This window comes from Podarcis gaigeae (genome assembly GCF_964106915.1).
Source record: "Podarcis gaigeae genome assembly, chromosome: Z".
NCBI classification, from domain to species: Eukaryota; Metazoa; Chordata; class Lepidosauria; order Squamata; family Lacertidae; genus Podarcis; species Podarcis gaigeae.
In genome coordinates this window covers 3,401,317-3,426,330 of record NC_139691.1, presented here as the reverse complement: position 1 = coordinate 3,426,330, position 25,014 = coordinate 3,401,317, and the positions used below count along the sequence as shown (strand labels likewise).

At 46.9% G+C, this 25,014-nt stretch overlaps 1 protein-coding gene across 4 annotated transcripts in view; it reads right to left on the bottom strand.

Moving 5' to 3' along the window:
* The window catches only part of ABCA2 (ATP binding cassette subfamily A member 2), a 105,546-nt gene that overhangs the window by 12,242 nt on the left and 68,290 nt on the right, over positions 1 to 25,014 (bottom strand). For 3 of the 4 annotated variants that reach the window (XR_014560085.1, XM_083721543.1, XM_083721544.1), the window contains 16 exons: positions 23,583 to 23,767; positions 20,258 to 20,378; positions 19,359 to 19,649; positions 15,351 to 15,563; positions 14,240 to 14,342; positions 13,369 to 13,697; positions 12,397 to 12,610; positions 11,682 to 11,787; positions 10,666 to 10,777; positions 10,050 to 10,110; positions 7,934 to 8,108; positions 6,520 to 6,635; positions 5,457 to 5,604; positions 4,330 to 4,453; positions 2,917 to 3,049; positions 1,063 to 1,180 (listed from right to left, as the gene is read on the bottom strand). Coding sequence is in view for 3 of the 4 variants with exons in the window: in XM_083721543.1 (XP_083577669.1) it covers positions 1,063 to 1,180; positions 2,917 to 3,049; positions 4,330 to 4,453; positions 5,457 to 5,604; positions 6,520 to 6,635; positions 7,934 to 8,108; positions 10,050 to 10,110; positions 10,666 to 10,777; positions 11,682 to 11,787; positions 12,397 to 12,610; positions 13,369 to 13,697; positions 14,240 to 14,342; positions 15,351 to 15,563; positions 19,359 to 19,649; positions 20,258 to 20,378; positions 23,583 to 23,767 (2,549 nt within the window). In the remaining variant the exon portion in view is untranslated. The remainder of the gene's footprint in view (positions 1 to 1,062; positions 1,181 to 2,916; positions 3,050 to 4,329; positions 4,454 to 5,456; positions 5,605 to 6,519; positions 6,636 to 7,933; positions 8,109 to 10,049; positions 10,111 to 10,665; positions 10,778 to 11,681; positions 11,788 to 12,396; positions 12,611 to 13,368; positions 13,698 to 14,239; positions 14,343 to 15,350; positions 15,564 to 19,358; positions 19,650 to 20,257; positions 20,379 to 23,582; positions 23,768 to 25,014) is intronic. The other variant, XM_083721545.1, reaches the window with a different exon arrangement.

Below are 25,014 nucleotides of genomic sequence, written 5' to 3'. Positions count from 1 at the left end.
CCTGCGGGACTTGATATCTTTTTGCAGGGCCTGCAAGACAGAGCTGTTCCACCTGGCCTTTGGTTTGGACTCAGTCTGACCCTTATGTTGCCCTCCCCTCATGCTCTGGATCTATTGGCTACTTTTAAAATGAGGCTGCATTTTAAATTGCATTTTAACCTGAATTTTAAATTGCCCCCCCTTATGTTTTTACTGTGATTTTATTGGTGTTATTGGTGTTTATTGGCCGGGGAGGGCGGGGTATAAATAAATTTTTTTCTTCCTCCTCCTCCTCCTCCTCCTATAATACCACCCTTCATCCAAAGATCATGAGTCGTTTCACAACAACTCAAAACTCTCTCCTCCGGTTGTTTTCAGAAGCACTACTGCCTCCAATCACAGTGGCAGAGCATAGCCATCATGGCTAACAGGCACCGATAGCTTTCTCCTCTGTGAATTTGCCTAATCCTCTTTTAAAGCCGTTCAGGTTGGTGACCATCACTGCTTCCTGTGGAAGCGAGTTCCACAGTTTATCTCTGTGCTGTGTGAAGAAGGGCTTGATTTTACAGGTGAAACTCGAAAAATTAGAATATCGTGGAAAAGGTCCTTGATTACCGTAATCCAACTTAAAAGGTGAAACTAATATATGAGATTGACACGTGACATGCCAAGCAAGATATGTCAAGCCTTGATTTGCTATCATTGCAATGGTCATGGCGTACAGCTGATGAAAACCCCAAATTAACCATCTCAGAAAATTAGAATATTCAAGGAAATCAGCAAAACAAGGATTGCAAATCGAGCAAGATTGGACCTCTGAGAAGTAGAAGCACATCTCACTTTGCATGTCATGAGTAGATCTCATATATTAGTTTTACCATTCAAGTTGAATTCCTGAAATCAATAAACTTTTCCATGATATTCTAATTTTTCGAGTTTCACCTGTACTTGTCCTGAATATCCCAGCAGTCATTGTTTGCTCCTTTCGTGTTACGGCAATTCCTGGCAATTAAATCCCTCTCGGATCCTGGAAGCCAATCCTCGCCACAGCCCCGACAAGATTGGCAGAAAGGCATCCCCTACCTTGGTGAGGTTCTCGATCTTCAGCATGTCGTTGTCAGCATCTCCCCGCAAGACTCGATGGCGCTCGTTTGCTACATCCACATCATCCTCAACAGGTTTGCTTGACACAGGAAGGCGTCTGGATCAGAGGAAAGGGAACAGGGTGTGCAGTGAGGCTCAGGGTGCAGAAACTGAGTAGAACTGTTAATACAGCTCTTCTCATTGACCAAATCTGAGGGTACGTCAGTTGCCGAGACCACATAACACCAGTCTTGAAAGGCCTACACTGGCTCCCAGTACGTTTCCGAGCACAATTCAAAGTCTTGGTGCTGACCTTTAAAGCCCTAAACAGTCTCGGTCCTGTATACCTGAAGGAGCATCTCCACCCCCATCATTCTGCCAGGACACTGAGGTCCAGCTCTGAGGGCCTTCTGGCAGTTCCCTCACTGTGAGAAGTGAGGTTACAGGGAACCAGGCAGAGGGCCTTCTCGGTAGTGGCACCCACCCTGTGGAACGCCCTCCCACCAGATGTCAAAGAGAAGAACAACTACAGACTTTTAGAAGACATCTGAAGGCAGCTTTTAACTGTATTTTAATATTCTGTTTGAAGCTGCCCAGAGTGGCTGAGGAAACCCAGCTAGATGGGGGGGGGTTTATAAATTTATTATTATTATTATTATTATTATTATTATTATTATTATTATTATTGCCAGTAACAGTGAATCGGGTATGTGTGTGTCCAGATGAGTATGACTTAGGAGAGGGTTCAGCTTCTTGCACCCTTATCTAGACAATTACCATATACACTTATCCTAATATCCTAATATAGACATTTTCACCTGCAATTTGTGTAGGCCTTTCAGGTTAGAGAACTACGCCACACTGTTTTCAGAAGTGCAAATTTCAAAGGACAGCTTCATGTATTGGCTTAGGGAATAGAAATTTGATAGGGTCACATTAAAATGCAAAACTAATTAATTGATTCTATTTATATCACATCTTTTTCTCCAAACAGCTCAAGGCAGTGAACATGGTTCTCCCTATTCCAATTTTATCATCAAAACAACCCTGTGAGGTAGCTTCGGCTGAGAGGCAGTGGCTGGCCCAAACTCACCCACTGAGCTTTGTGGCTGAGTGGGAACTAGAACCTCTGTTGCACAGATTCTAGTACGACACTCTAACACATTGTTTCTCAAATTTGGGTCCCCAGCTGTTGTTGGACTACATATCCCATCATCTCTAGCTGGCAGGACCCTGTTCTAACTATTATGTCACATGTGTTGGGGTGAGTGTCATTCAATCATTCCCAGAAACAAGAGGTTACAGCAAATTCATGAAAATTCCAGAAGCTGCCAGAATGCTGAACTGTTTACTGCAGGTGTTAAAGTCAACGTTGTGAAAACTGTTCTTACACACGTGCAGCTCCTAGACTGGACTGAGATATTTAGTCTCATCCTGTCTCTTGAACGGGAAGGATATAAGAGAGGCAGGGGAGGGCCTTGAAGCTCTCTAGGGTAAGGCCTGCAACTTCAAAGAGGACCTCTATAGGGGCTCCGGTAGAAGTTTGCATAGTTTGTAACCATTATGCTTAAAAACTGACAGTAAAAGTATTGCTGTCTGTAATGGAATTATTGCTCCATGCCTGGCTTGGAAGCTCCTACATGTTTTGCTGCTGTGTGTTTACTCTGCTTAACTGGGTGTCTGGAAACGTGCTGGACCCAAAGACAGGGGTTTTGCTGTAAAGAAACCCAACAGGTGGTTTGCCTGCTTAGCACAAACCCAAACAGGTTATAGGTGATGTCCCATAATACCAACAATAAGAACCTTTGGCATATTGATGATGCCACCAGTGGCCCATCCCCCCCCCATGCTTACTGTGGTTTCCGGAAGAAATTATACTGGCACATGATGGTGATGAAGAAGCCCACAAAGCCTTCAATTGTCATGGCAACCAAGCCCCTGGTCACGATGTCCCACTCGAATGGTGACTTCATTTTGTCAAATTGCCCTAAGGTGAGGGGACACACAAAAGCAGAGCTAATGGCTGAAGAGGCACCAAAGAATTCCCTCTTGCTGGACACAGTCATCTGAGAAGTAACACTCCCTGGTTTATCCCCCTCTGAATTTTACTCAGGGCCTACTGAAAACAATGGTCCCAAGTTAGACACCCCCACCCAATTCAATGGGTGCACTTCTTATTCAGGATGGATAAAAGGAAAGACTTCTTCACACAGCACATAGCTAAAACTTTGGAACTTGCTCTCGGAGGAGACAATGGTGGCCACCAACCAACCTGGATGGCTTTAAAAGAGCATTGGGGGTGAAATGTAGAAAAAGCTTTCAATGGCCAGTAGCCATGATGAATGCTTCTAAATACAGTGGTGCCTCGCAAGACGAAATTAATCCGTTCCGTGAGGCTCTTTGTATAGCGGTTTTTTCGTCTTGTGAAGCAAGCCCATTGACAGCTTAGCGGATTAGCGCTATTAGCGGTTTAGCGGCTTTTAGCGATCAGCTGTTAAGCGGCTTAGGAAAAGGGGGGGAGGGGAAAAACCCGCAGGAACTCGCAAGACATTTTCGTCTTGTAAAGCAAGCCCATAGGGAAATTCGTTTTGCGAAGCGCCTCCAAAACGGAAAACCCTTTCGTCTAGCGGGTTTTCCGTCTTGCGAGGCGTTTGTCTTGTGGGGCACCACTGTACCAGTTGCCACAGGAGGGGAGAGGGTCTTGCGCTTGGGTCCTACTTGCCCATTTCCACAAGCATCTGGTTGTACTAGACAGCCTGATCTAATAGGCATTTCCTATGTTCTTCTGAGTAACATCAGGTATAGCAGTTCCTCTTTCTGTTCAGCCGCTCTCAAGCCAAACAACTGTTCTGGCCTGTTTAGGGCTTTGATTAGCAAAAGCCCCCTGCTTTATTCCTTAAAAAGCAATCAGTGGCAAGGATGTGCTCATGTGAAGCCCCTCTTTCGATGTTGGTTGTAGTTACTTGATTGGTGGCAGATAGACAAGACGCTCTGCACCTCTTCATAAACTCTTTCCCCCTCCACTAGAGGTCCACATGTCCCAGGACTAAGTCATGGCTGTAAAACGTGCCAAGCCATCTTTTGCAAACTGTTGACCTCCAGGCATTTTGGGCTACAACTCCCATCACCCCACAATGCCTGCACTGGGTGCTGGCTGTTGGAAGTTATTGTCTAAAACATCTGTAGGGCACCAGGTTAGCAAAGGCTGGACTAATCCATATAAAAAAAAACTAAGCAAAGGGTGCTTAAGCAGGCTGGGAAATTTACCAATCTTAGCATAGTATTCATTGATGTATTCGTTGTAGGCCATCTCCATCAGCCCATGGCCCAGGTTGTAGTTTGGGAAAATCAGGAAGCAGCTTTTTAAGTAGCTGTTCACTACTTTCAGGTCCTACAGAAAGAAGACATAAGAAGGTCGCCGGAGACGGGTCAGAACAAATGCGTATCTAATCCGTAAACAATAACTTTTAAGGCCACCCATCATGCTTTGTATATCTATTTATTCATTTCATAAAATTCACAACAAAATTATCAGTAAAAATAGTGAAGAACAACTATTTAAAACTTTAAAAAAAGTTAAATCAGCGATAAAGTGAAACCAGACTAAATCACACATCAATCAATGTTCTACACATCTGGGTTGGCTTCCAGGGGCGCCGACTTATAAAAAATATTGGGGGGGCGGGGGCCCATACCGACTTATAAAAAATATTGGGGGGGCCCAAGACCTCCAAACCGCTGCTGCTGGGGGAACGAAAGGGGCGAGCCCCGGGCTGCCCCGACCTTAAGTGAACCTGTGAGGGCCCGCCCTTTGCGGCAGCCAATTGGCTGCCACCGTGGGCGGTGAATATTAATGAGCTAGGGGGAATCCCCGCTTCTCGCGGCGAGATTGTTGATGGGTCGAGAGCCCGCAACCCCACCCCCTCTCTAGATCAGGAGTGGCTTTGTTTTAACTCATTACTCAATGTATTTTAAAAGGTAACTATCGTCAAACAAGGAAAATAAAAAATACCAACATAATTTTGTGATTTTACAAAGCATAATATAACTAATAATTTTCTTAAATTATTGGGGGGGCAGAGCCCCCCCAAACGAATTTTTGAGGGTGCTCGGGCCCCCTCAGGCCCCATGGAGTCGGCGCCTATGTTGGCTTCCTTAAACAAAAATGTTTTTAGCAGGCACCAAAGGGCACAATGAACGTGCTTGCCTGATGTCAACAGGCAGGGAATTCCGAAGTCTGGGTGCTGCTGCATTAAAAGGTCAATTTCTTACAAATGAAGAGCAAGTATGAGAGTAGATCAGAGTTTCCCTGTTCAAAATGGCTCCCCAAGGCAGCCTCATGGGAGAGCCAAGGCTGTAACTTTTCCACCACCTCTCGCCCAAGTCCCGCTCACCTTGTCGTGCTCAAAAAGCTGCAGCAGGAACGTGGCCACGGTGGCAGTGATGCCAATGAACAGGTTGATGACGATCAGGAAGACGTAAGCTGAGCTGGGCACCTCAAACCAGAAGGATGCTGGGTACATGATGGGGGTGATAGACCAGCTGGAGGGTGGTGGGGCAGAGTGGAAAGAGAGAGAGATTATTAAGAGGCAAATTGAGAGGTGGTGCCGTTGAGGAGGCAATTTTTTACCTCTGGCAGGAGCACTGCTATATACAACCTTTCTGGGTCCATAAAGAACTCTCCCAAATAGAAAAGTACAGTGGTGCCTCGCAAGACGAAATTAATTCGTTCCGCGAGTTGTGTCGTCTTGCGATTTTTTCGTCTTGTGGAGCACGGATTCGCTGGGTATGAACGGATTTAAGAAAAAGGAAGCAAACTCGCAAGACGTTTTCGTCTTGCGAAGTAAGCCCATAGGGAAAATCGTCTTGCGAAACAACGCAAAAAACGAAAAACCCTTTCGTCTTGCGCGTTTTTCGTCTTGTGAGGCATTCGTCTTGCGAGGTACCACTGTAGCTGTTCACTACATATGTGTCTGTCCTGTTTTTATTACCATCATTTAATGGATCGAAAAAGGAGATTCAATCTAAATCACTGTTGATGATTTTATTCATTGCAGACCCTCAGATAATCTGATAAACATTTCGTTTATGCAGCCAGAGAAACCTGGTCGTAATGATATTTTTGTACAACTGGAAATCGTATATACAGAGGCAGAGTCTGGCCAAAAAGCTTAAGTGTTTGCACCGTTCAATTGAACCAAAGCAACTCCATCCTGCTTCCCACTGTGGCCAACCAGATGCCCCAACGGGAAGCCTGTGAGCAAGGCAGGAAGGCAATTGCCCTCCCTAGCATGTTCCCAATATCTGCTTCTCTAAGGTAGACTGCCCCTGAACATGGTAGTGCCACCACAACAGATGGAGCAGGCATAGCCTCTCATCTTCCCTCTCTCTGAAGATCATTCTGGATGCCCACAAGGACAACGCAAGGCCCCAGTTTTGATGTTTGTGCCAACGTACCCATAAAGCAGGAAGAGAGAGAGCACAGCTGGAAAGTTGGTGGGCGAGGTGTATGCTGGCAGGTCAAACACAAAGAGGATGATAATGCAGCAGGTTGCTGGGACCAGGTAATTCAACTGCAGGAGGGAAGAAAAGGTAAGGAAAGCATGAGAACAGAGAGTCTCTAGAAGCTGAAGGCTTTGCATCACCACCACAACCCCTGCTATTCAATCCTGCGTTTTCTGACATGAAAACAGCAGACAGAAAGCAGAAGGACCCTGAGTGAGAGTCAAGGAAGTGAATATTTCCCAGGGTGAGAGGCTGGGAGGGTCTCTCATTTTCTGTGGGCAGCCAGAACCAAGAGCCGCTTTTGCATAGAAAGGAGATTATGTATTTGTGCAACTGTTTTTGTATTTTAGATACCCTGCTGCTGATTTTCTGATCCCTTAATTTTTATGCTGCTGCTGCTTTTGAAGAGAAACTGTATTTCACAAGACATTTCTTACTGCTATAAATTGTGTTTATATAATTGCCCTGGGTTTTAAGCTGCACAGATATTATTGTGGCAACGTTTGTGTTGCATTTTATAAACTGGCCTCTGGCTTTCTGACAAAGGGCAGCATACTAATTAAATAACAATATTAGTCTGATTCACAGCGACTTCAAGACATACCAGGAGAAGGCTTTCCCCAACCTGGCTACACAAGAATTGGCTCTGCTGTGAGAGGCCAGCTCCTCTCCCCTGACTTGTCACTTGGGGGCAGCCACTCCATCAGGCTTCCTCAGCAGGAGGAATAGGAAGCAGCTTTGCCAAAAGCCCAGCTCCACCAGACACCTCTTGCCGCTGAACTGTGCCAGCTGGTCATTATAAGAACAACTGTTGAAGAATTAGTGCAGGGGCCGGAAACCTAAGGCCCATGGGCTACAAGCGGCCCATAGGGATCGTTTAACCAGCCCATGAGCTGCCCCTGAACCAAGCCACTCGCTCAGTGAGTCTCAGTGCACTCCGCTAAACCGATGCAGCACGGCACGGGGACTCGCTTCCATGGTGTCAAAAACCACACCTGCGCAGACGCTAGAAATCGCATGCGCAATCCGGCCCATGGAGGGATCTCTGCTGGAGTGAACTGGCCCAGGCGAGGTAAACCCTGAATTAGTGTCTGAGCTTAATCCCCCCACCTTCTCTCACTGCCCCTTTCCCCCCGTGTGTTGTGCTTTCCCCCGTTTTTAAGATTGTAAGCCTGCCGGGGCAGGGACTTTCTTGTTTCAACTGACTATATAAGGCACTTAAGGAGTCTTTATGGCTGAACAGCAGAGTATAAATGGTACAACCAACCAACCAACCAACCAACCAACCAAGTGAGAACACAAACTGCTTTTCTGGATCAGATTTAAAATAACAACAACAACAATAATAAAAGGTTTATGAAGATACCATGTCCCAGACGTAATTGGCCAGCCAGTAGATCACTGGGTCACAGCCGCTCACAAACTGGAGGTGCTTGGCTTTGGTGGACTTCTCTGCCACCAGGAAGACCACGAAGCTGGCCGGCACAAAGGACATGGCCACAATGATGAAGATGGCGATAACCACGTCGGTGCCCTGCAGGCTATGGTTGGCCAGAGAAAGGAGGAGAAAGACACAGGGCAATAAATCCAGGCACCATTATGCAATCTGCTATAGGCTGTGGGGACTAGGTAGCAAGAAAAATGCGTTTCTAAATGAGTGTGACGGCCTCTGATCTGCTTAATTGGTAGGACAAATCTATAGTGCAAAGCCCTGCCCATCAACACAGGGGCAAGCCCCAATGAGTTCCAATACGTGTGACTGGCACTGCAGAGTAAAGGTAGTTTATTTGATGGGGGCCAACCTGCTAAGCAACACCAGAAGCTGCCTTAGACCAGGCCAGACTATTTGTCCATCTACCCCATGATAATCTACTTTGGCTGGCAGCAACTCTCTAGGGCAGGGCGGTCCAACTTTTCATACCAAGTGGGCTGTAAGAATACTTTGACATAGAACCTGCAGAGGCCACACACCGAGTTAAACATCCATATTGTAAATTAAAGTGTTCACAATATATTTAATATTATTTAATATACACAATATATTTAGTTAAATATGTATAACTAAACACACAAGTAATAGATTTAATATAATCAATTATTTAACAAATTTAATGCACAAACAGATGTATGTGCTTTGTTAACAACACATGACAGAAAAAGTAAATGTTTAAGGCTTTAAGATGTTTTTTATAATAATAATTTATTATTTATACCCCGCCCATCTGGCTGGGTTTCCCCAGCTACTCTGGGCGGCTTCCAACAAAACACTAAAATACAATAACCTATTAAACATTAAAAGCTTCCCTAAAAAGGGCTGCCTTCAGATGTCTTCTAAATGTTTGGTAGTTATGGTGGGAGGGCATTCCAAAGGGTGGGTGCCACTACTGAGAAGGCCCTCTGCAAGGTTCCCTGTAACTTGGCTTCTCGCAGCGAGGGAACCGCCAGAAGGCCCTCGGCGCTGGACCACAGTGTCCGGGCAGAATGATGGAGGTGGATACTTCAGGTATACTGGACCGAGGCCATTTAGGGCTTTAAAGGTCAACACCAACACTTTGAATTGTTGCTCGGAAACATACTAGGAGCCAGTGTAGGTCTTTCAAGACCGCTGTTATATGGTCTCGGCGGCCGCTCCCAGTCACCAGTCTGGCTGCCGCATTCTGGATTAGTTGCAGTTTCCGGGCCGCCTTCAAAGGTAGCCCCACGTAGAGTGTATTGCAGTAGTCCAAGCGAGAGATAACCAGAGCATGCACCACTCTGGTGAGACAGTCCATGGGCAGGTAGGGTCTCAGCCTGCATACCAGATGGAGCTGGTAAACAGCTGTCCTGGACACAGAATTGACCTGTGCCTCCATGGACAGCTGTGAGTCCAGAATGACTCCCAGGCTGTGCGCCTGGTCCTTCAGGGGCACAGTTACCCCATTCAGGACCAGGGAGTCCTCCACACCCACCAAGAGCTGCCAAAAAAAGGCCTCATGGGTTGAACCACCCTGCTCTAGGGTCTCAGGAAGAAAGAAGAGTCTTCCTGTTGCCTGCTATCCAAGAGACTTTCCTGGCGAAGGGACCCATGTCCTTCTGCAAACAAAGCATGTATACTCCTGAGCTGACCCCTTCAATTCAGCCTTTCCCAACCTAGTATCCTCTAGACGTTTTGGACCACAACTCTCATGAGCCAACATGGCCATAGGATAATATGGCTGAGGGGACCACAGCCATGTTGACTAGGGCTGTGAGGAGCTGCAGAATAATATAAACAAAGGAGGGGATGAAGGCAACTCTGCTAGGTCTTCCCCTCACCCATTTGTTTATATTATTCTGCTGGGGAAACCCAACCAGATTGGCAGGGTATAAATGATAAAATTATTATTCTCTTTTTAAAAAGGAAAGAAAAAGCACGTAGCTCACTCTCGCTTTAAAGAACCAAACCCACTCACTCCCAATTTCATTTTAAAATTTGAAGCAAAGGTAAATAAATGGATACCTACAGGTAATCCAAGGAGAGGCTGGCACTGGTTTTGTTCATCGGGTGGTTGGTCAGGGTGATACCTGGAATGTATGAGAAGAAGAACAGGAATTGGAAGCTGTAGCCAAAACCAGCCATCTCCAATCTGGCGCTTTTCAGATGTTTTGGACTACAATTCCCATCAGCCCCAACCAGGAAATCTGGCTGGGGCTGATGGGATCTGTGGTCCAAAACATTTTTTTTGGGGGGGGGGGTGCGGAGCACCAGGCTGTGAAAGGCCTACAAGCAAGGCACTCCTTTGACATGGTGCTCCCATTCCACAAAGTAAGAGCCATTTGAGTAAGCCCCTGCAAGCACAAGCTTCTTTTCCTAGAATCTTTTATTTTCAACATCTTTCTGATCAAAGAGCATCTTCCACAGATGGACCATCCAAAACCGATGTAAGGAGCAGAGAGGCACACTTGCAAGAGGCCTCCTAAAATATTAAACAGACCTTTACCATCGCAGTGTTAAGAGTAACTAAGTGGAAATCAACAAATAAAACGAAATCTAGCTACGTCCAGAAGTTTAAATACAGCCCTATCTTCTGCCTTTCAACTTGCTCCCCAATTTCAACACACAAGGGCTGACTGGCTCACCATAGGCAGCGGGGTTCCCCCTGGTCTTGGGCAGGTTGGCACGGAGGATGGCATTGTTGAGGGTGTTGAGGTACGTAGGCATGCTGTGGTAGCCCTTGTTGTTGTAATAAACCTAGGCAAAGAGAGATATGGGGGAGAGAGATTAAATATTTCTGAGCAAAGCTGCTCTTCTCTTAACAGGAGCACAGACCAGCAGCCACATTTTATCTACGCAGCAATCTGGAGGGGTAGGTTATGGAAAATATTGTGATTGCCCTAAAGCCTCCCAATTAGCTTCATGGCTGATCTGAGATTTGAACCCAAACCATCCTGGCTCTACGATACAATACAATACGATACGATATCTTTATTGTCATTGTCCCATACAGAACAATGAAATTGCAAAATCTACGTAAGACATTCAAAAACCCCTAAAAACTCTGAAACCCCATTTTAAAATACAATATACTATAGAGACTCCTTATATTGCGTTTAGAACCAGAATTGCTGAAAGAGATCATTTCTGGGGTGGGCACTATCCTGCACTATCTCTGCAGCTTTCTTATGGCACCTGACAGCATAGATTTGATCCAAGGTGGGAAGAGTGCACTCAATTATTCTCTCTGCAGTCTTTACAACCCTCGACAGCATTGTTTTTTTCCTGGCCGTGCAGCTCCCAAACCACACACACACACACTACTACAGCCTTCTCCAACCTGATGCCTTTGGACTACAATTCCCATCACCCTCCAACAGGCAAAGCTGTATTATCTACTCCAGCATGGCTGTGCTGCCTGGGAGTTGTAGTCCCAAACCTCTGGGGTGCACCAGGTTCTGGCCCAACATCCTTATCTACTATACTGAAGATGGATCTCTATTCTGATCAAAATGAAAGAGAAGGACAACTAGGGTCTCCTACCTTTGGTCCCACCTCTGCTGGTTGCAGCTGCTTTATTTATTTAATGTGGTACTTTATCGAGTATCTGTATTGATGAAGGGCAGGCTTTAGAATTTTTTTTTTTTTTTAAAGAGAATACCTGGGCAGCTCTCCGAACAGCAATCTTCTGCACCATGGGAGGAGCTTTGGCCCCAAAGGATGCTGGTATGGATTTCAGGAGATTGCCAAAGGTCATTGCTCCATACCTGTGCGAGATCAGACAGGAGAGCAGAAATGCAGAGCTCACACCAGTACAAAGGGTTTACATTTTGCAAAACTGAGGCGCAGTGGGGCCATGTGGCCCATTGGGACTGGAAGGGTCAAAAGCGGTGAAGACAGGGCCAAAACGACCCTTTGGCTAGTTGTAAAAAGGCAGGCAGGTGAGGAGCTAGGTGAGGGCAGACTAAAGCTGGTGGACCTCATTGACCAGCCTCCACTGTTGCCTAGGCTGAGACTGCTCAGACTGAGCAAACCAACAATTACTATTGTTTATTGCATTTATACCTCGCTTTTCTCCTAAGTTGGAATTCAAGGTGCCTTCTAGCATTTAAAAACATCATTGCAAAATGCAAAGCAAAAAAAGCACATTTGCCAAAACAATTACACTCAAACACATTTAAAACCAGCATTTAAATGCTGCTTGTTCTGACTGTCAACACCTTAGCCTGCCAGGTGGGAGGATAACAAGGAGGGAGCCAATCTGGCCTCCTTTGGAAGGGAATCCTGCCATATGGGAGCAGCCACAGAAAAGGCCCTGTCTTGAGACAGACAGCTGCCTCACTTCCCCTCCCTCCCCCCAACACACCCACCCCTACCGATGCAGCCGAAAGCGGTCTGACGTATACAGCAAGTACTCTGAGACGTTGCGCCCAGTGATGTCCACCAGGATGTCGCCTGTCACAACCTTCCTCTGTGGTGGGTGGCCCCCGACTCCACTGGGGCAGGAAAAGCCGGTGCCCTGCATAGAGCAAGTGCATTTGATGGGCTCGTGGATGATGCTGGCCAGTGATGGGGCAGAAGTGACCGTCTCTGTGAAGGGAAGAGCAAAGAAGCCGGGTTATGCACAAGGATTATTCCTTCCTGTGCTGTGTCCCAACTGAAGTACGAAGGGACCTTCATGCATTCTTTTAAAAATAGCTATACAGTCATATCTCATGTTACGTTTGCTTCATGATATGTTTTTTGATATGATATGTTTTTTCAGGTTGCGTCCTGTGGTGACCCGGAAGTACTCGAAAGGGTTACTTCCGGGTTTCGTGGCTCGCGCATGCGCAGACACGCAAAATGAAGTCATGCTCATGTGTAGAAGCGCCGAATCGCAACCCGCGCGTGTGCAGACGCACAGCTGCAGGTTGCGTTATATTCATGTTGCAAATGGGCCTCCGGAAGGGATCCCATTCACAACCAGAGGTACCACTGTATCTGTATCTATACAGTACGGTGACATCTATGAGCATTTAACTTGTGCAATTTCAACCTTGTGCGGTTGAAGGCTGTCGAAACCGTGCAAATTAAATCCATGGAAGATCTTCCCGGCACAAAAAGAGCTTTGAAGAGCTCAGCCTGGCTTACTGAGCAAGACCTTCGTGGCGTGTTGGCTCTGGCATGGCCCCACAAGATTTCCCAGAGCTGGCCATGCCAGTAAGTAAGGCATTTTAGCTGCAGTTGGCAACATGCTCTGAAATCCCTTTTCTACTCCTGCTTCCAGGTACCCTAATAGTGCTACCGCTCAATTTGAATCTTCAACCCAAAGCTTCAACCCAACATGGCAGATTCCCAAACTTTACCTCTGACAGTGGAGGGGTAAGTGGTGGAGTTCCAGGCCCTCAGCAAGTCCTCGTCCAGGGAGAAGGGGTAGTCGGAAGGGGCAGGTGACGGAGGGGGCGGCACAAAATTGGAGAGGGGCAGGCCCTGGGTGAAGGAATCCACACACATAGCATCAAAGTACTTTGCTGCCAGCATCTTCGACTCATTGCTGTTGAGGTTCAGGGACTGCACCAACTGGTCCAATGTGCTGTTGAAAGCCGTCTTGAGCACACAGGTGGCCCCCACCCCCGAGGGACGGTAGAAGGTCTCAACCAACTGCTGGGGCTTCGCATCCGCTGACTGCTTGAACCTGCCGGAGGAGGGTATTATTATTATTATTATTATTATTATTATTATTATTATTATTAACACCCTGTACCCGGAGGTCTCAGGGAGGTTCACAGAAAAGAGTAATATCAGTTAGAAAGCAAGGTGGGTGGGGGAGAGAGCTGAAGATCTTTTAAAACAATGATTAGATGGGCACAGGATATTGGCCACCCAATAATCATGACCGAATGGGGAAATCTTTGGAGAACAAATATGAAATTTACGGCGTGTTATAACATCAAGGGAAATATGTTAAAGATGCAGAACAGATGGTACCTCACCCCCTCTAAGATATACAAAAATTTAGTGAATATCTGTTGGATATTCTGGCCTCGGAACGTTTACTGCCTTGGTGACTCCCATGGGAAATCCTACTCAGGCTTCTTTTCTCATCACAAACAAAGTTGTAACTGGAAAAAAATTCTTCTTTCTCTGCATGCAACCTTTCAGAAAAATAAAGCGCCGCCAGAGTCCCTATGGCTTCTGGGTCCAGATTTGGAAAAGGTGGAATGACAGAGCTCTCACCGGTATTCGCGCCGTTCCTCGTTGGCATATGGGATGAAGTTGCCTTTGGGTTGAGTGTAGTTGTGGTACTGGGATGGCGAGAGGATGAGAGGAGGTAGGTCTCCTGTGAAACAAACAACATTTGTTACAGCTGCTTTGAAGCTCTAAGAGATTTAAGCACTAAAATGCATGGGGTGGGGATATATGAATCCTTCCCCCAATATTTTATGGATTCCCTCCACTCCTAAACACCTCTTGGTCCCTTCCTGATCTCTTCCAGTTTTTCCACAAAGCACATCATCTTTTCATTTTTAAACTCTCAGTCATACTGCAACACGGTCTGTGTGGGGCTGCCTTTGAAGAAGGTTCAGAAACTTCAGCTGGTGTAGAATTTGGCAGCCAGGTGGTGCTCAAGGGACCCTGGACCCAAGGGCTTTGTATATCAAGGGCTTTGTATATCAACACAAGAACCTTGAACCTGGCCCAGCAGCATATCAGCATATAGGGCAGATGTTTTAACAGAAGATACACTGTGCACCCGTCCCAAATACCTTCAAAGTAGCTTGCAATGTAAAAGTGTTTTAAAATCCAGAATCCAGACAGCAAATATGATGACCATGCAGCTGAACTAGAAAACCAGGGTAGCAATAATTCAAAGGCCCCGCTGAAACTGAAACAGATCCAAAAGAAATCTGAACCATGGAAGCTATATTACTCCAAGGGACTGAGATCCACAGTCTAGGTGCCACCGTTAAAACAGCCCAGTGCTCTCATCTCTACAGTATACCAGGCTTAATCTTCAGTGTGGCAGCACCTACACTTTGGAACTCCCTGCCACTGTACCCTTTCTGGTACCTGCTTAAAAATATTTTTGTTTAGGCAAGCCTAGTCAGAGATTTAGAATGCTGGTATGCTTATTAAAAAAAAGTTGTAATTGTTTTTACTAAAGAAACTTACTGTGTTCTGTTATTTGTGTGTGTGTGTAAACTGCTTTAAGGTCTTCTACAATCAAGCGGCATATAAATATTATGAAATGAAGCTAAATGAAATAATCAATCAATTAATAATCTGGCCTTCTGTATTTTGGGGGACCGCTGGGGGCACAGCCTGCTTCAGAACGAAGTGTTCCTACCTATCTCGGGCACGGAGAGCGCCACTGTCATGGCTACACAGACGAAGAACGCAGGCAGCAGGATCTGGGAGAAGAGGGCCTTGGTGTTCCGCTTGGCACAGTGGAACCGCTTGACAATGAGCCCGTGGAATTGGCGCAGCTTGAGCCAAGAGCCCTCCAGCTTGATGCTTCCCTGACCCACCAGCACATGTTCTTCCGGGTCCGCCTCTGGGTCTGCAGCGGGAAAGAGCAGAGGGGAGACTGAGGCTTCTCTTTCTCTCTCTCGTAGGGTGGGGTCCAAAAACAACAGGATGCAGGCAGATATATGACCCCCACCTACCGAAAACAGGCAGAAGAGGAGCCCACATGGAAGTCCCAGAGACACGGGGCCTATAGGAGTGGTACCCCACAGAGCGGCATTCATGTGGTGCTTTGAGTCCTGTGCCTTCTCCTGCCCCCCCCCCACCTCCTGCAGTCTTCCCCACTGTCAACATGCTTTACTTAATACAACTTAACATACATTTAATTCGTGCAATTTCGACTTTACGCGGTGGACGGCTGACCGGTCAGAATCACAAAGGTTAAATGCACAGAAGGCGGAGAGCTTTAAAAGCTCTTTTGCGCAGGGTTTTCCCAGCGAAGAAAGAGCTTTTAAGATCTACTCCTTGCTTACCAGACTATGGTCGGCTCTTGTCAGATCTCAAGGATCTATCTGAGTTTCCGCTAGAGCCTCCAAGAGCCCAGTAAGCAAGGCAGGGAGCTTAAAAGCTACATGCCTTGCTGGGGAAGGTAATACTTCTTTGGGTCACTGGCTCCAGAAGGCAAGTCTGCTTGTGCAGGGTCAGTTCCAAGTGGGTGCTTTGATACTGAACAATTTTGGCCTTAAATGCCATCCCTGAAATGTAACCCCCACATAAGATGTGAGTTGGCTGCATCATCATCATCATCATCATCATTCTTATTATTACTTTTATTTATCACCCACCATTTGCCAGCAGCCCCCATGGTGGATTACAGCAATTTAAAATCCGGAATAAAAAAACACCACACACAGTTGAAGCACTTTGCATTTACATAAACAGGGTGGGTTCTGAAGAAACACATCTCAAATGTCAAAGGCCAGGGTTCAGAGGTGCACCTTTAGCATTCCCCAAAAGCTGTATGGCGAGGGTGCCAGATACAACTTTCTGGGGAGGGAACTGCACAGCTCAGGGTCAGAGAAGACCCTCTCTCGGGCCACCACTCCAAACCTCTGAGGGCTGTGGAACTACCAAGAGGGCCACCTGGAAGTGGTCTCTCATATATTCAGACTGGAAGCCCCTTGGGGCAGAGGTCTGGGCTTTTTATGTTTCAGTTAGTCTGGTGTCCATAAATAACCAACACTCCCCACCTGCCCACCAGGGGGAGCAAGCAGAAGCAGCCTCACAAACCAATCTGTTAGCTTATCTTACAGATCCCTCCCTCTAAAAAAAAACAGTATCAGACCCACCTCAGACTCCCTCCTTGCGCTCACCCAGTCCCCGCCTCTGACTGAGTGCCAGTCAAGGGAGGAGCAGGGTGTGGAGGGTGCTTTTCACACCCTGAGCCTCACCCTCTGCCCACTGGCTGATGGCACAGGTGGGGACAGAGCACAGAGGTTGATGGGGCACTGAGGGTGACCTGTTCCATGCCCTGACCAATGGTGGCCTCCATTCCCGCCAGGGGGGCGTACACACGTACCGGGCACTACACCCCTGGCTGCACCCAAGGGTACACTAAAGGAGATTGCAGGTGAAATCTCAGAGCCTTTGCCTATGATCTTTGAGACTTCTTGGAGAACAGTTGAGGCCCCTGCAGACTGGAGGCAGGCAAATGTAGTCCTCATTTTCAAAAAGGGAGAAGAAGACCTGGATAACTATCAACCAGTGAGCTTGACATCAATACCAGAAAAGGTCCTTGAACAGATAATTCAACATTTGGTCTGTGAGCACTCAGAATACGATGCTTTTCTAAGCATGGGATGCTTTTCAACATGGGTTTCTCAAAACCAAGTCATGCCGGACAATTCTCATTTCTTTTTTTGATGGAGTTACAAGCTTGGTGGATCAGGGGAATGCTGTGTACATAATGTATCTTGATTTCAAAATCCTTGCAAGGAAGCTGGTAAAATGTGGGGTGCATGAGGTAATTGTTAGGTGGATTCGTAGCTGGTTTACTGACCAAACCCAAACCACCATTAGTGGTTCCTTGTCATCCTGGAAAAAAGTGACAAGTGCAGAGATGCAACGTTCTGTCTTGGGCCCATTGTTGTTCAACATCTTTATAATCGACTTACGATGAAGGAATTTAGGGAATGTCATTTGCAGATGACACCAGACTGGGAGGGGTAGCTAATGCCACAGATGACAGAATTGGAATTAAAAATGACCTTAACAGATTGGAGAACAGGGCCCAATCTAACAAAATCAATTTTAACAGGAACAAATGTAAGGTGTCCCAGATCAAGAGAAGTAATAGTACTACTCTATTCTGCCTTGATTGCTGAAGAATTGATGCTTTTGAATTATGGTGCTGGAGGAGACTCTTGATAGTCCCATGGACTGCAAGAAGATCAAACCTATCCATTCTGAAGGAAATCAGCCCTGAGTGCTCACTGGAAGGACAGATCCTGAAGCTGAGGCTCCAAGACTTTGGCCACCTCATGAGTAGAGAAGACTCCCTGGAAAAGACCCTGATGTTGGGAAAGATGGAGGGCACAAGGAGAAGGGGACGACGGAGGACGAGATGGCTGGACAGTGTTCTCAAAGCTACCAGCGTGAGTTTGACCAAACTGTGGGAGGCAGTGGAAGACAGGAGTGCCTGGCGTACTCTGGTCCACGGGGTCACAAAGAGTCGGACACAACTAAACGACTAAACAACAACAACAAATTCTGCCTTGGTCAGACCACACCTGGAGTACTGTGTCCAGTTCTGGGAACCACAATTTAAGAAAGATGCATTCAATTTGATCTGGAAGAGGTCTGGAAAGCAAACCTTATGAGAAAAGATTGAGGGAGTTGGGTTTGTTTAACCTGGAGAAGAGAAGACTGGGATGATAGCCATCTTCAAATACCTTAAGGGCTATCACATGGAATATGGGGGGAAACAAGCTCATTTTACTGCTCTGAAGAGTAGGACTCAAACCAATGGCTTCAAGTTACAAGAAAAGAGATTCTGACTAAACATCTGGAAAAACTTTCTGACAGTAAGAGGTGTTAGACAGTGGAACGGTGTCCCTTGGGAAGTTGTGGGCTCTCCTTCCTTGCAGGTTTTTAAGCAGAGTTTGGATGGCCATCTGTCAAGGATGCTTTAGCTGAGATTCCTGCAATGCAGGGGGTTGGACTAGATGACTCTGGGGGTCCCTTCCAATTCTACAATTCTATGATTCTAAGTGCTAGCTCCACACCCTGTTAGGGTGAAAGCACTTGTAGCTGAGTCCCATCATGTTAAGTATAATGGTTTAATGGACACTGAAATGGACAATACCTGTTATGTATTTTGCTGAAGGTTTACCGTATTTTTCGTTCTATAAGATGCACCTTTTTCCTCCTAAAAAGTAAGGGGAAATGTGTGTGCATCTTACGGAGCGAATGCAGGCTGCACAGCTATCGCTGAAGCCAGAACAGCAAGAGGGATTGCTGTGCAGCGATCCCTCTTGCTGTTCTGGCTTCTGGGATTCAGAATATTTTTTCCCTTGTTTTCCTCCTCCAAAAAGTAGGTGCATCTTATGGTCTGGTGCGTCTTATAGAGCGAAAAATACAGTAACTGGAAAATTCCATTGCTTCAGCTGAGATTCCTGCATTGGTTGGGCTGGATGGCCTTTGGGGTCTCTTCTATGGTTCTATGATTTTAAGCCCACAGCACCAAATCCTTAAGGTTTCCAGGTGAGACATTCTCCCCTCACACCTCTGCAGCCACAGTGTAGGATCTCTTCCCCACCCCCACCCCGCCACACCACGGTGCCCTCCTCCCGGGGTGGGGAACACGCAAGGTCTCTCACGTGTTACAAACCTTGCAGACTGACGTTATCAGGGTCTTGCGGGTTATCAAACAACGGAGAGTAATCCCCATAGAACTCCGAATAAGCCCCACCTTCATCGCCTCTCACAGAGCCGGCTGAGGACGACGACTGCAGTGACGTCTGAGACTGGGTGAGTTGGGAGCAGGCCCGCAGGTTCCCCTGGTCTGCCTCAGGCTTCTCGAGAGTCTCTGCCCCTAGGAGGAGTTCCCCGTTAGCCTCAGCCTTGGGACCCAGTTGGGAGTCGGGCAGAGGGAAGCTGTCCTTTTGGGACTCTTTCACATCTGTAAGGGATGGAGAAAGAGTGAAGGTTATTTATTCAGTGCAGTCACAGAAGAATGCCCTAAGAGGCTCTCAAGACAAGAGCTCGCTCCCCCCCCCCTTAAGAGACAAAATTTGTTCTGATGGATTACCAACAAAAAAAGCTCAGATTACAGTGGAGTAGTGGAAAATAGGGTTTGGTTTGAGCCCAACAGTATGTACAAAGTCAATTTTATGAGCTACAGTTCAGTAACCTTTTTATTTGGTTTTACAGTTTGTTCAAAATGAGCAGGTTCCTTTTTCTTAAACCTTTCTTAAGTTCACAAAGTAATTGAAATACTTTACAACAAAACAAAGCAAAGCATCAGGTGGAGACTTGCTATGACAGGTCCATAGGATGTGTTTGGATGTGAAGAGGTTCAGTCTAAAGCCAGATAAGAAAATAAAATTAATGTTCTCACAGTGGAACGTTCTTCCTCGGGAGGTTGTGTCCTTCCTTGGAAGTTTTTAAGCAGAGTTTTGGAGGCCATCTGTCATGGACGCATTAGTTGAGATTTTGCATTGCAGGGGGTTGGATGGGATGACCCCCAGGCCAGGGTCCATTCCAACTCTACAATTCTATGATTCTTACCAACATCACTGTTTTCCAGAGACTGGTCTTCCTCTGAGACCTTGAGGAAAACCTCTTCCAGGGTGGTGTCCATCAGCCCAAAACTGGTCAGGTCTAGGTCATCCAAACTGTGCTCCAGGTGCTAAAGAAACAGAATGGGAGGAAACCAGAGGGGAGTCAACACAGGTGTGTCCATCTAACCTCCACTAGACACCACACACTGCTAATAGTCAAAATATTCTGATCAGCCAAGAGCATCCTTCTTTGTGCACACCACCCAGGTATGATGTTATTGGTGGAACAGCTGTCCTGTTGAGATGGGCAAAATTTACACATTCATTTATTACACAAAGTTACACATTCATTTATTTAGTAGATTTGTATGCTGCTTTTCAACTAGATACAGATACATCAGGCACCATACATTCACAAAACAGAACACTGAAGCAGGCGTTGGCTGCCATCAGATGCTCCTTTCCACATTTAATATGGTAGCAGTTGGCCTTCAGAAAGAGGGGAAAGTGTGACTGGAGCAGGCCCTGATCTTGCCTTCCTTGTTCTTTAGACAATGCACAACTACCTTTTGGAATTCCCAGCCACAAGATGTGCTGATAGCCACTGATTTAAAGGGTGCTGCTAGCAGTGCTTTTTCTTCTTCTGGGGGTCCTTGAGAGAACACAGTACTGGCACCCCCCATGTTAAAGGTGTGACACTCTAACAACTTCATGGTGAGAACTGGTACCTTTTTTCTATAAAAAAAGCACTGAGTGCTGAAAAATAAATAAATCACGGATGAGAAGGCTATCAATGGCTCCTAGTCATGATAGCTCTAGAGATATTCCACATTCAGAGCCAGTCTACCTCTGAGTATCAGTTGCTGGGGAGGGTAACAGAGGCAATGAGCTATTGCCCATGACCTAATTATTGGGTTCACATAGGCAGCTTGTAAAATAGTTCACAAAAAGAATAAAACATCTATTTATAACATTCAAAAAATAATTAAAATCACTGATACTCTAAAAACTGCATTAAAACACATGTCAGTGTTCTACATACAGTGGTGCCCCGCAAGACGAAGGCCTCGCAAGACGAAAAACCCGCTAGACGAAAGGGTTTTCCGTTTTGGAGGCGCTTCGCAAAACGAATTTCCCTATGGGCTTGCTTCGCAAGAAGAAAGCCCATAGGGAAATCTCCGGGGACCTCTTTTAAATGCTAGCGGTGGGGAGCAAAGCCTTTTCCCCCCCTCCGGCCTTCAGAAGAGGTCCAGGAAGGCCGGCGGGGGCCGAAAGGCTTTGCTCCCCACCGCCAGCATTTTAAAAGCAGTCCGGGATAGCAGGGAAGCGCTTCCCGCTATCCCGGATGGCTTTTGAAGGCAGGCAGGGGGGAGCAAAGACTTTTGCCCCCCGCCCGCCTTCAGAAGAGGTCCAGGACCTCTTCTGAAGGCCGGTGGGGGGCGAAAGTCTTTGTCCCCCCTGCCTGCCTTCCCGGGGGCTTTTAAATCGCCCCGGGACAGCGGATAATTCCTCCACTGTCCCGGGGCCATTTTAAAATGCTGGCGGGCAGCAGCGCTGCCACCCGCCAGCATTTTAAGATCACCCCAGACAGCGGAGAAGTCCTCCGCTGTCCCGGGGTTTTTAAAATGCTGGTGGGCAGCAGCGAAGGCTTCGCGGGCAGCAGCGCTGCCGCCCGCCAGCATTTTAAAATCGCCCCGGGAGCGGAGAAGTCCTCCACTGTCCCGGGGTTTTTAAAATGCTGGTGGGCGGCAGCGAAGGCTTCGCGGGCAGCAGCGCTGCCGCCCGCCAGCATTTTAAAATCGCCCCGGGAGCAGAGAAGTCTCCGCTGTCTGGGGTGATCTTAAAATGCTGGCGGGCGGCAGCGCTGCTGCCCGCGAAGCCTTCTCTGCCGCCCACCAGCATTTTAAAATCCCCGGGACAGCGGAGGACTTCTCTGCTGTCTGGGGTGATCTTAAAATGCCGGGAAGTCTCCGCTGTCCTGGGGGCTTTTAAAATGCTGGGGGACGGCAGCGAAGGCTTCGCTGCCGCCCGCCAGCATTTTAAGACCGCCCCGGGACAGCGGAGAAGTCTCCGCTGTCCCGGGAAGGCAGGCGGGGGGGCGGGAGCAAAGACTTTCGCCCCCCACCGGCCTTCAGAAGAGGTCGGGGGACAGACTGTCCCCGGACCTGGTCTGAAGGCGGTTTCCATAGGAACGCATTAATTGATTTTTAATGCATTCCTATGGGAAACCGTGCTTCGCAAGACGAAAAACTCGCAAGACGAAAAGACTTGCGGAACGAATTAATTTCGTCTTGCGAGGCACCACTGTATTTGGGTAGACTCGCCTAAACAAAAGATGTTAGTGAGTGCCAAAAACAAGTACAGTGGAGGAGTCTGCCTGATGTCAACAGGCAGGGAGTTCCGAAGTGTGTGGGTGCTGCCACACTAAAAGATCAATTTCTTGCAAGTGTGGAATGAATATGATGTGGGAACTGTGTGCTGGTTCTGCAGATGGAAGTGGTTGAGTGGGCATGGGACAAGGCAATCTCGAAGGCAAATTTCTGTTTGCTGGAGAAAGGAGTGGAGATCACAATACAGTAATACAGAGATCAGTCACCTTCACCGTATGTTTAGAAAGTTGAGGTGAGTTTAATTCTGTTTCTAGTCTACTGTTTTAACTTTTTGAAAGCTTTAATTTATAGCAGTTAATCTTTCTCACAGATAATTTTATTATCTTTAAAAAAATGCTTTGAGGGCCGCTTTTTTTTTTGCAATCAAGCGGCATCTAGGTTTTATGCAATAAGCAAACAAGAAAACCAACGAACAATCCATTATTGTTTTAAAACATTTCTTAAGTGCCTACCAAACAACCGCCAAAGCCCTGTAATTCACATGCCCAGGCCTTTGAGGGTGTCACTACAGATCCAAAATTTAAACCAAACACTTTGGGCCCTAATTTAAAGATGTCTGCAAATGGGACATGAAGGCTGGCAACATTAATGCCCCCCCCCCCCCCATATAGGAATCACTTGCAAACGACCACAGTGCCTGGAGACAGACAATCAGGTCGTGCATCCACAGCAGTGTCCAAAGGAGGAATGACAGCTGGGAGGAATACAGAAAGAATAAACGCCATGGTGCATCTGCAGCAGCACAACCGGACGCCTTCCACTGTCCCAGCTGCAACAAAACATGTCTCTCCCGTTTCAGTCGCCACAGCAGGCGCTGCAACTCTTCAACAGTTTGACTTCACCCCCAAAGGCGCACTCCTCCATTGTCTCATGAGACAGATGGATGCCAGCCAACCAGTCCTGTCCACCCCCCCTTTTGTTTATTCACCAGCTGCGTGGTACCTGGAAGAGCCTTTCGAAACAGCCCTTCTTGACTGCTTCACTGGGGAGGATGTAGGAGAGCTCTGTGTTGGTGTTAGAGATGAGGAGGCAGGAAGCAACATACTTCTTGATGAACTGTGTGACTCGTGCTTCGGAGCAAGGGCTGATGGAAGACTGGCAGGGAGAGCTGTGGGTCTGCCCAGAGTCTAAACAAAGAGGAGGGGGCGGGGGAGAAGGAGAAAAAGATTATTTATCTGCTGTCACCTTATATCAGTTTACAACCAGGAACATTAACAAAAATACACATATGCATATCATAAGCACGTAAGGACATAAGAATAGCCTGTTGGATCTGGCCAGTGGCACATCTAGTCCAGCATCCTGTTTTCATGGTGGTCAAGCAGATTCTTTAATGGGATACCAGCGAGCAAAACATGAGCACAAGAGCCCTCTCCCTGCCCTCCTGTGGATTCCAGAAACTGGGATTCAGAAGTATTTATTGCCTCAGACCATGGAAGCAGAGGAGGGCCACTGTGGCTAGTAGTCATTCATAGCATTGCTCTCCTCCATGAATCCTCTTTTAAAGCCATCCAAGTTGGTGGCCATCACTGTCCCCTGCAGGAGGGAGTTCCACAGTTTATAACGATGTGCTGCTTGAATAAGTACTTTCTTCCGACATTAATGGTCCAACATACAACCTCATTTGATGTCCACAAGTTCTAGTGTCATGAGGGAGGGAGAAAACTTCTCTACTATATTCACTTTCTCTAATGAGAACGGCTGTATCCAAAAACACTGTCACCTGCACTGTGGTTGACCCTGAAGCAGAGTGACCATAAGAGACTCAGCAGAGCAACAGGGGAGGGAGTGTTTGATGGGGTGTATTAGGCCTTTTCTAGTCCCTTGACAGAAACTACAGTAGAAATGGACATGCTAGATAGAACAGTTGTCACAAGGGCAGCAGCCATTGGGTTTTTACTGCATCATCCATCTAATCAATTAAACCTGGCCAAAGAGGAAGGCTTCCTATATTTAGAGATAGTTAACCATCCCAAAGTATGGCTTTCAATCCTTATGGGTTGGTGGGCCCAGAATAGTTGGGGAGTGTCACCCAATAAAAAACTGATGGCATATAAAACCAAGAAAGATAAAAATAAGTACTTCCTCACACAACACAGAAAAGCCTTATGGGATTTGCGTGGTTCAATAAAGACCTCCATTTGAGGTGGCTTTAAGTGGAAACTAGTCAAAGATATGGGACAGGAAGAGGAGGAGGAGGAGGAGCCTATCAACAACCACTAAGGCAAACCGCTATATGGAACCTCCATGTACAGGGGCAGTCTGCACCCGAGTATTAGAAACTGAGCACAAACAGACAAGGGTGGCCAGAGTCAAATTGCTCTTTAAACAAATAACGGTTGTCTGGTTCTGAAGCCCCTGAAACCACGACGCC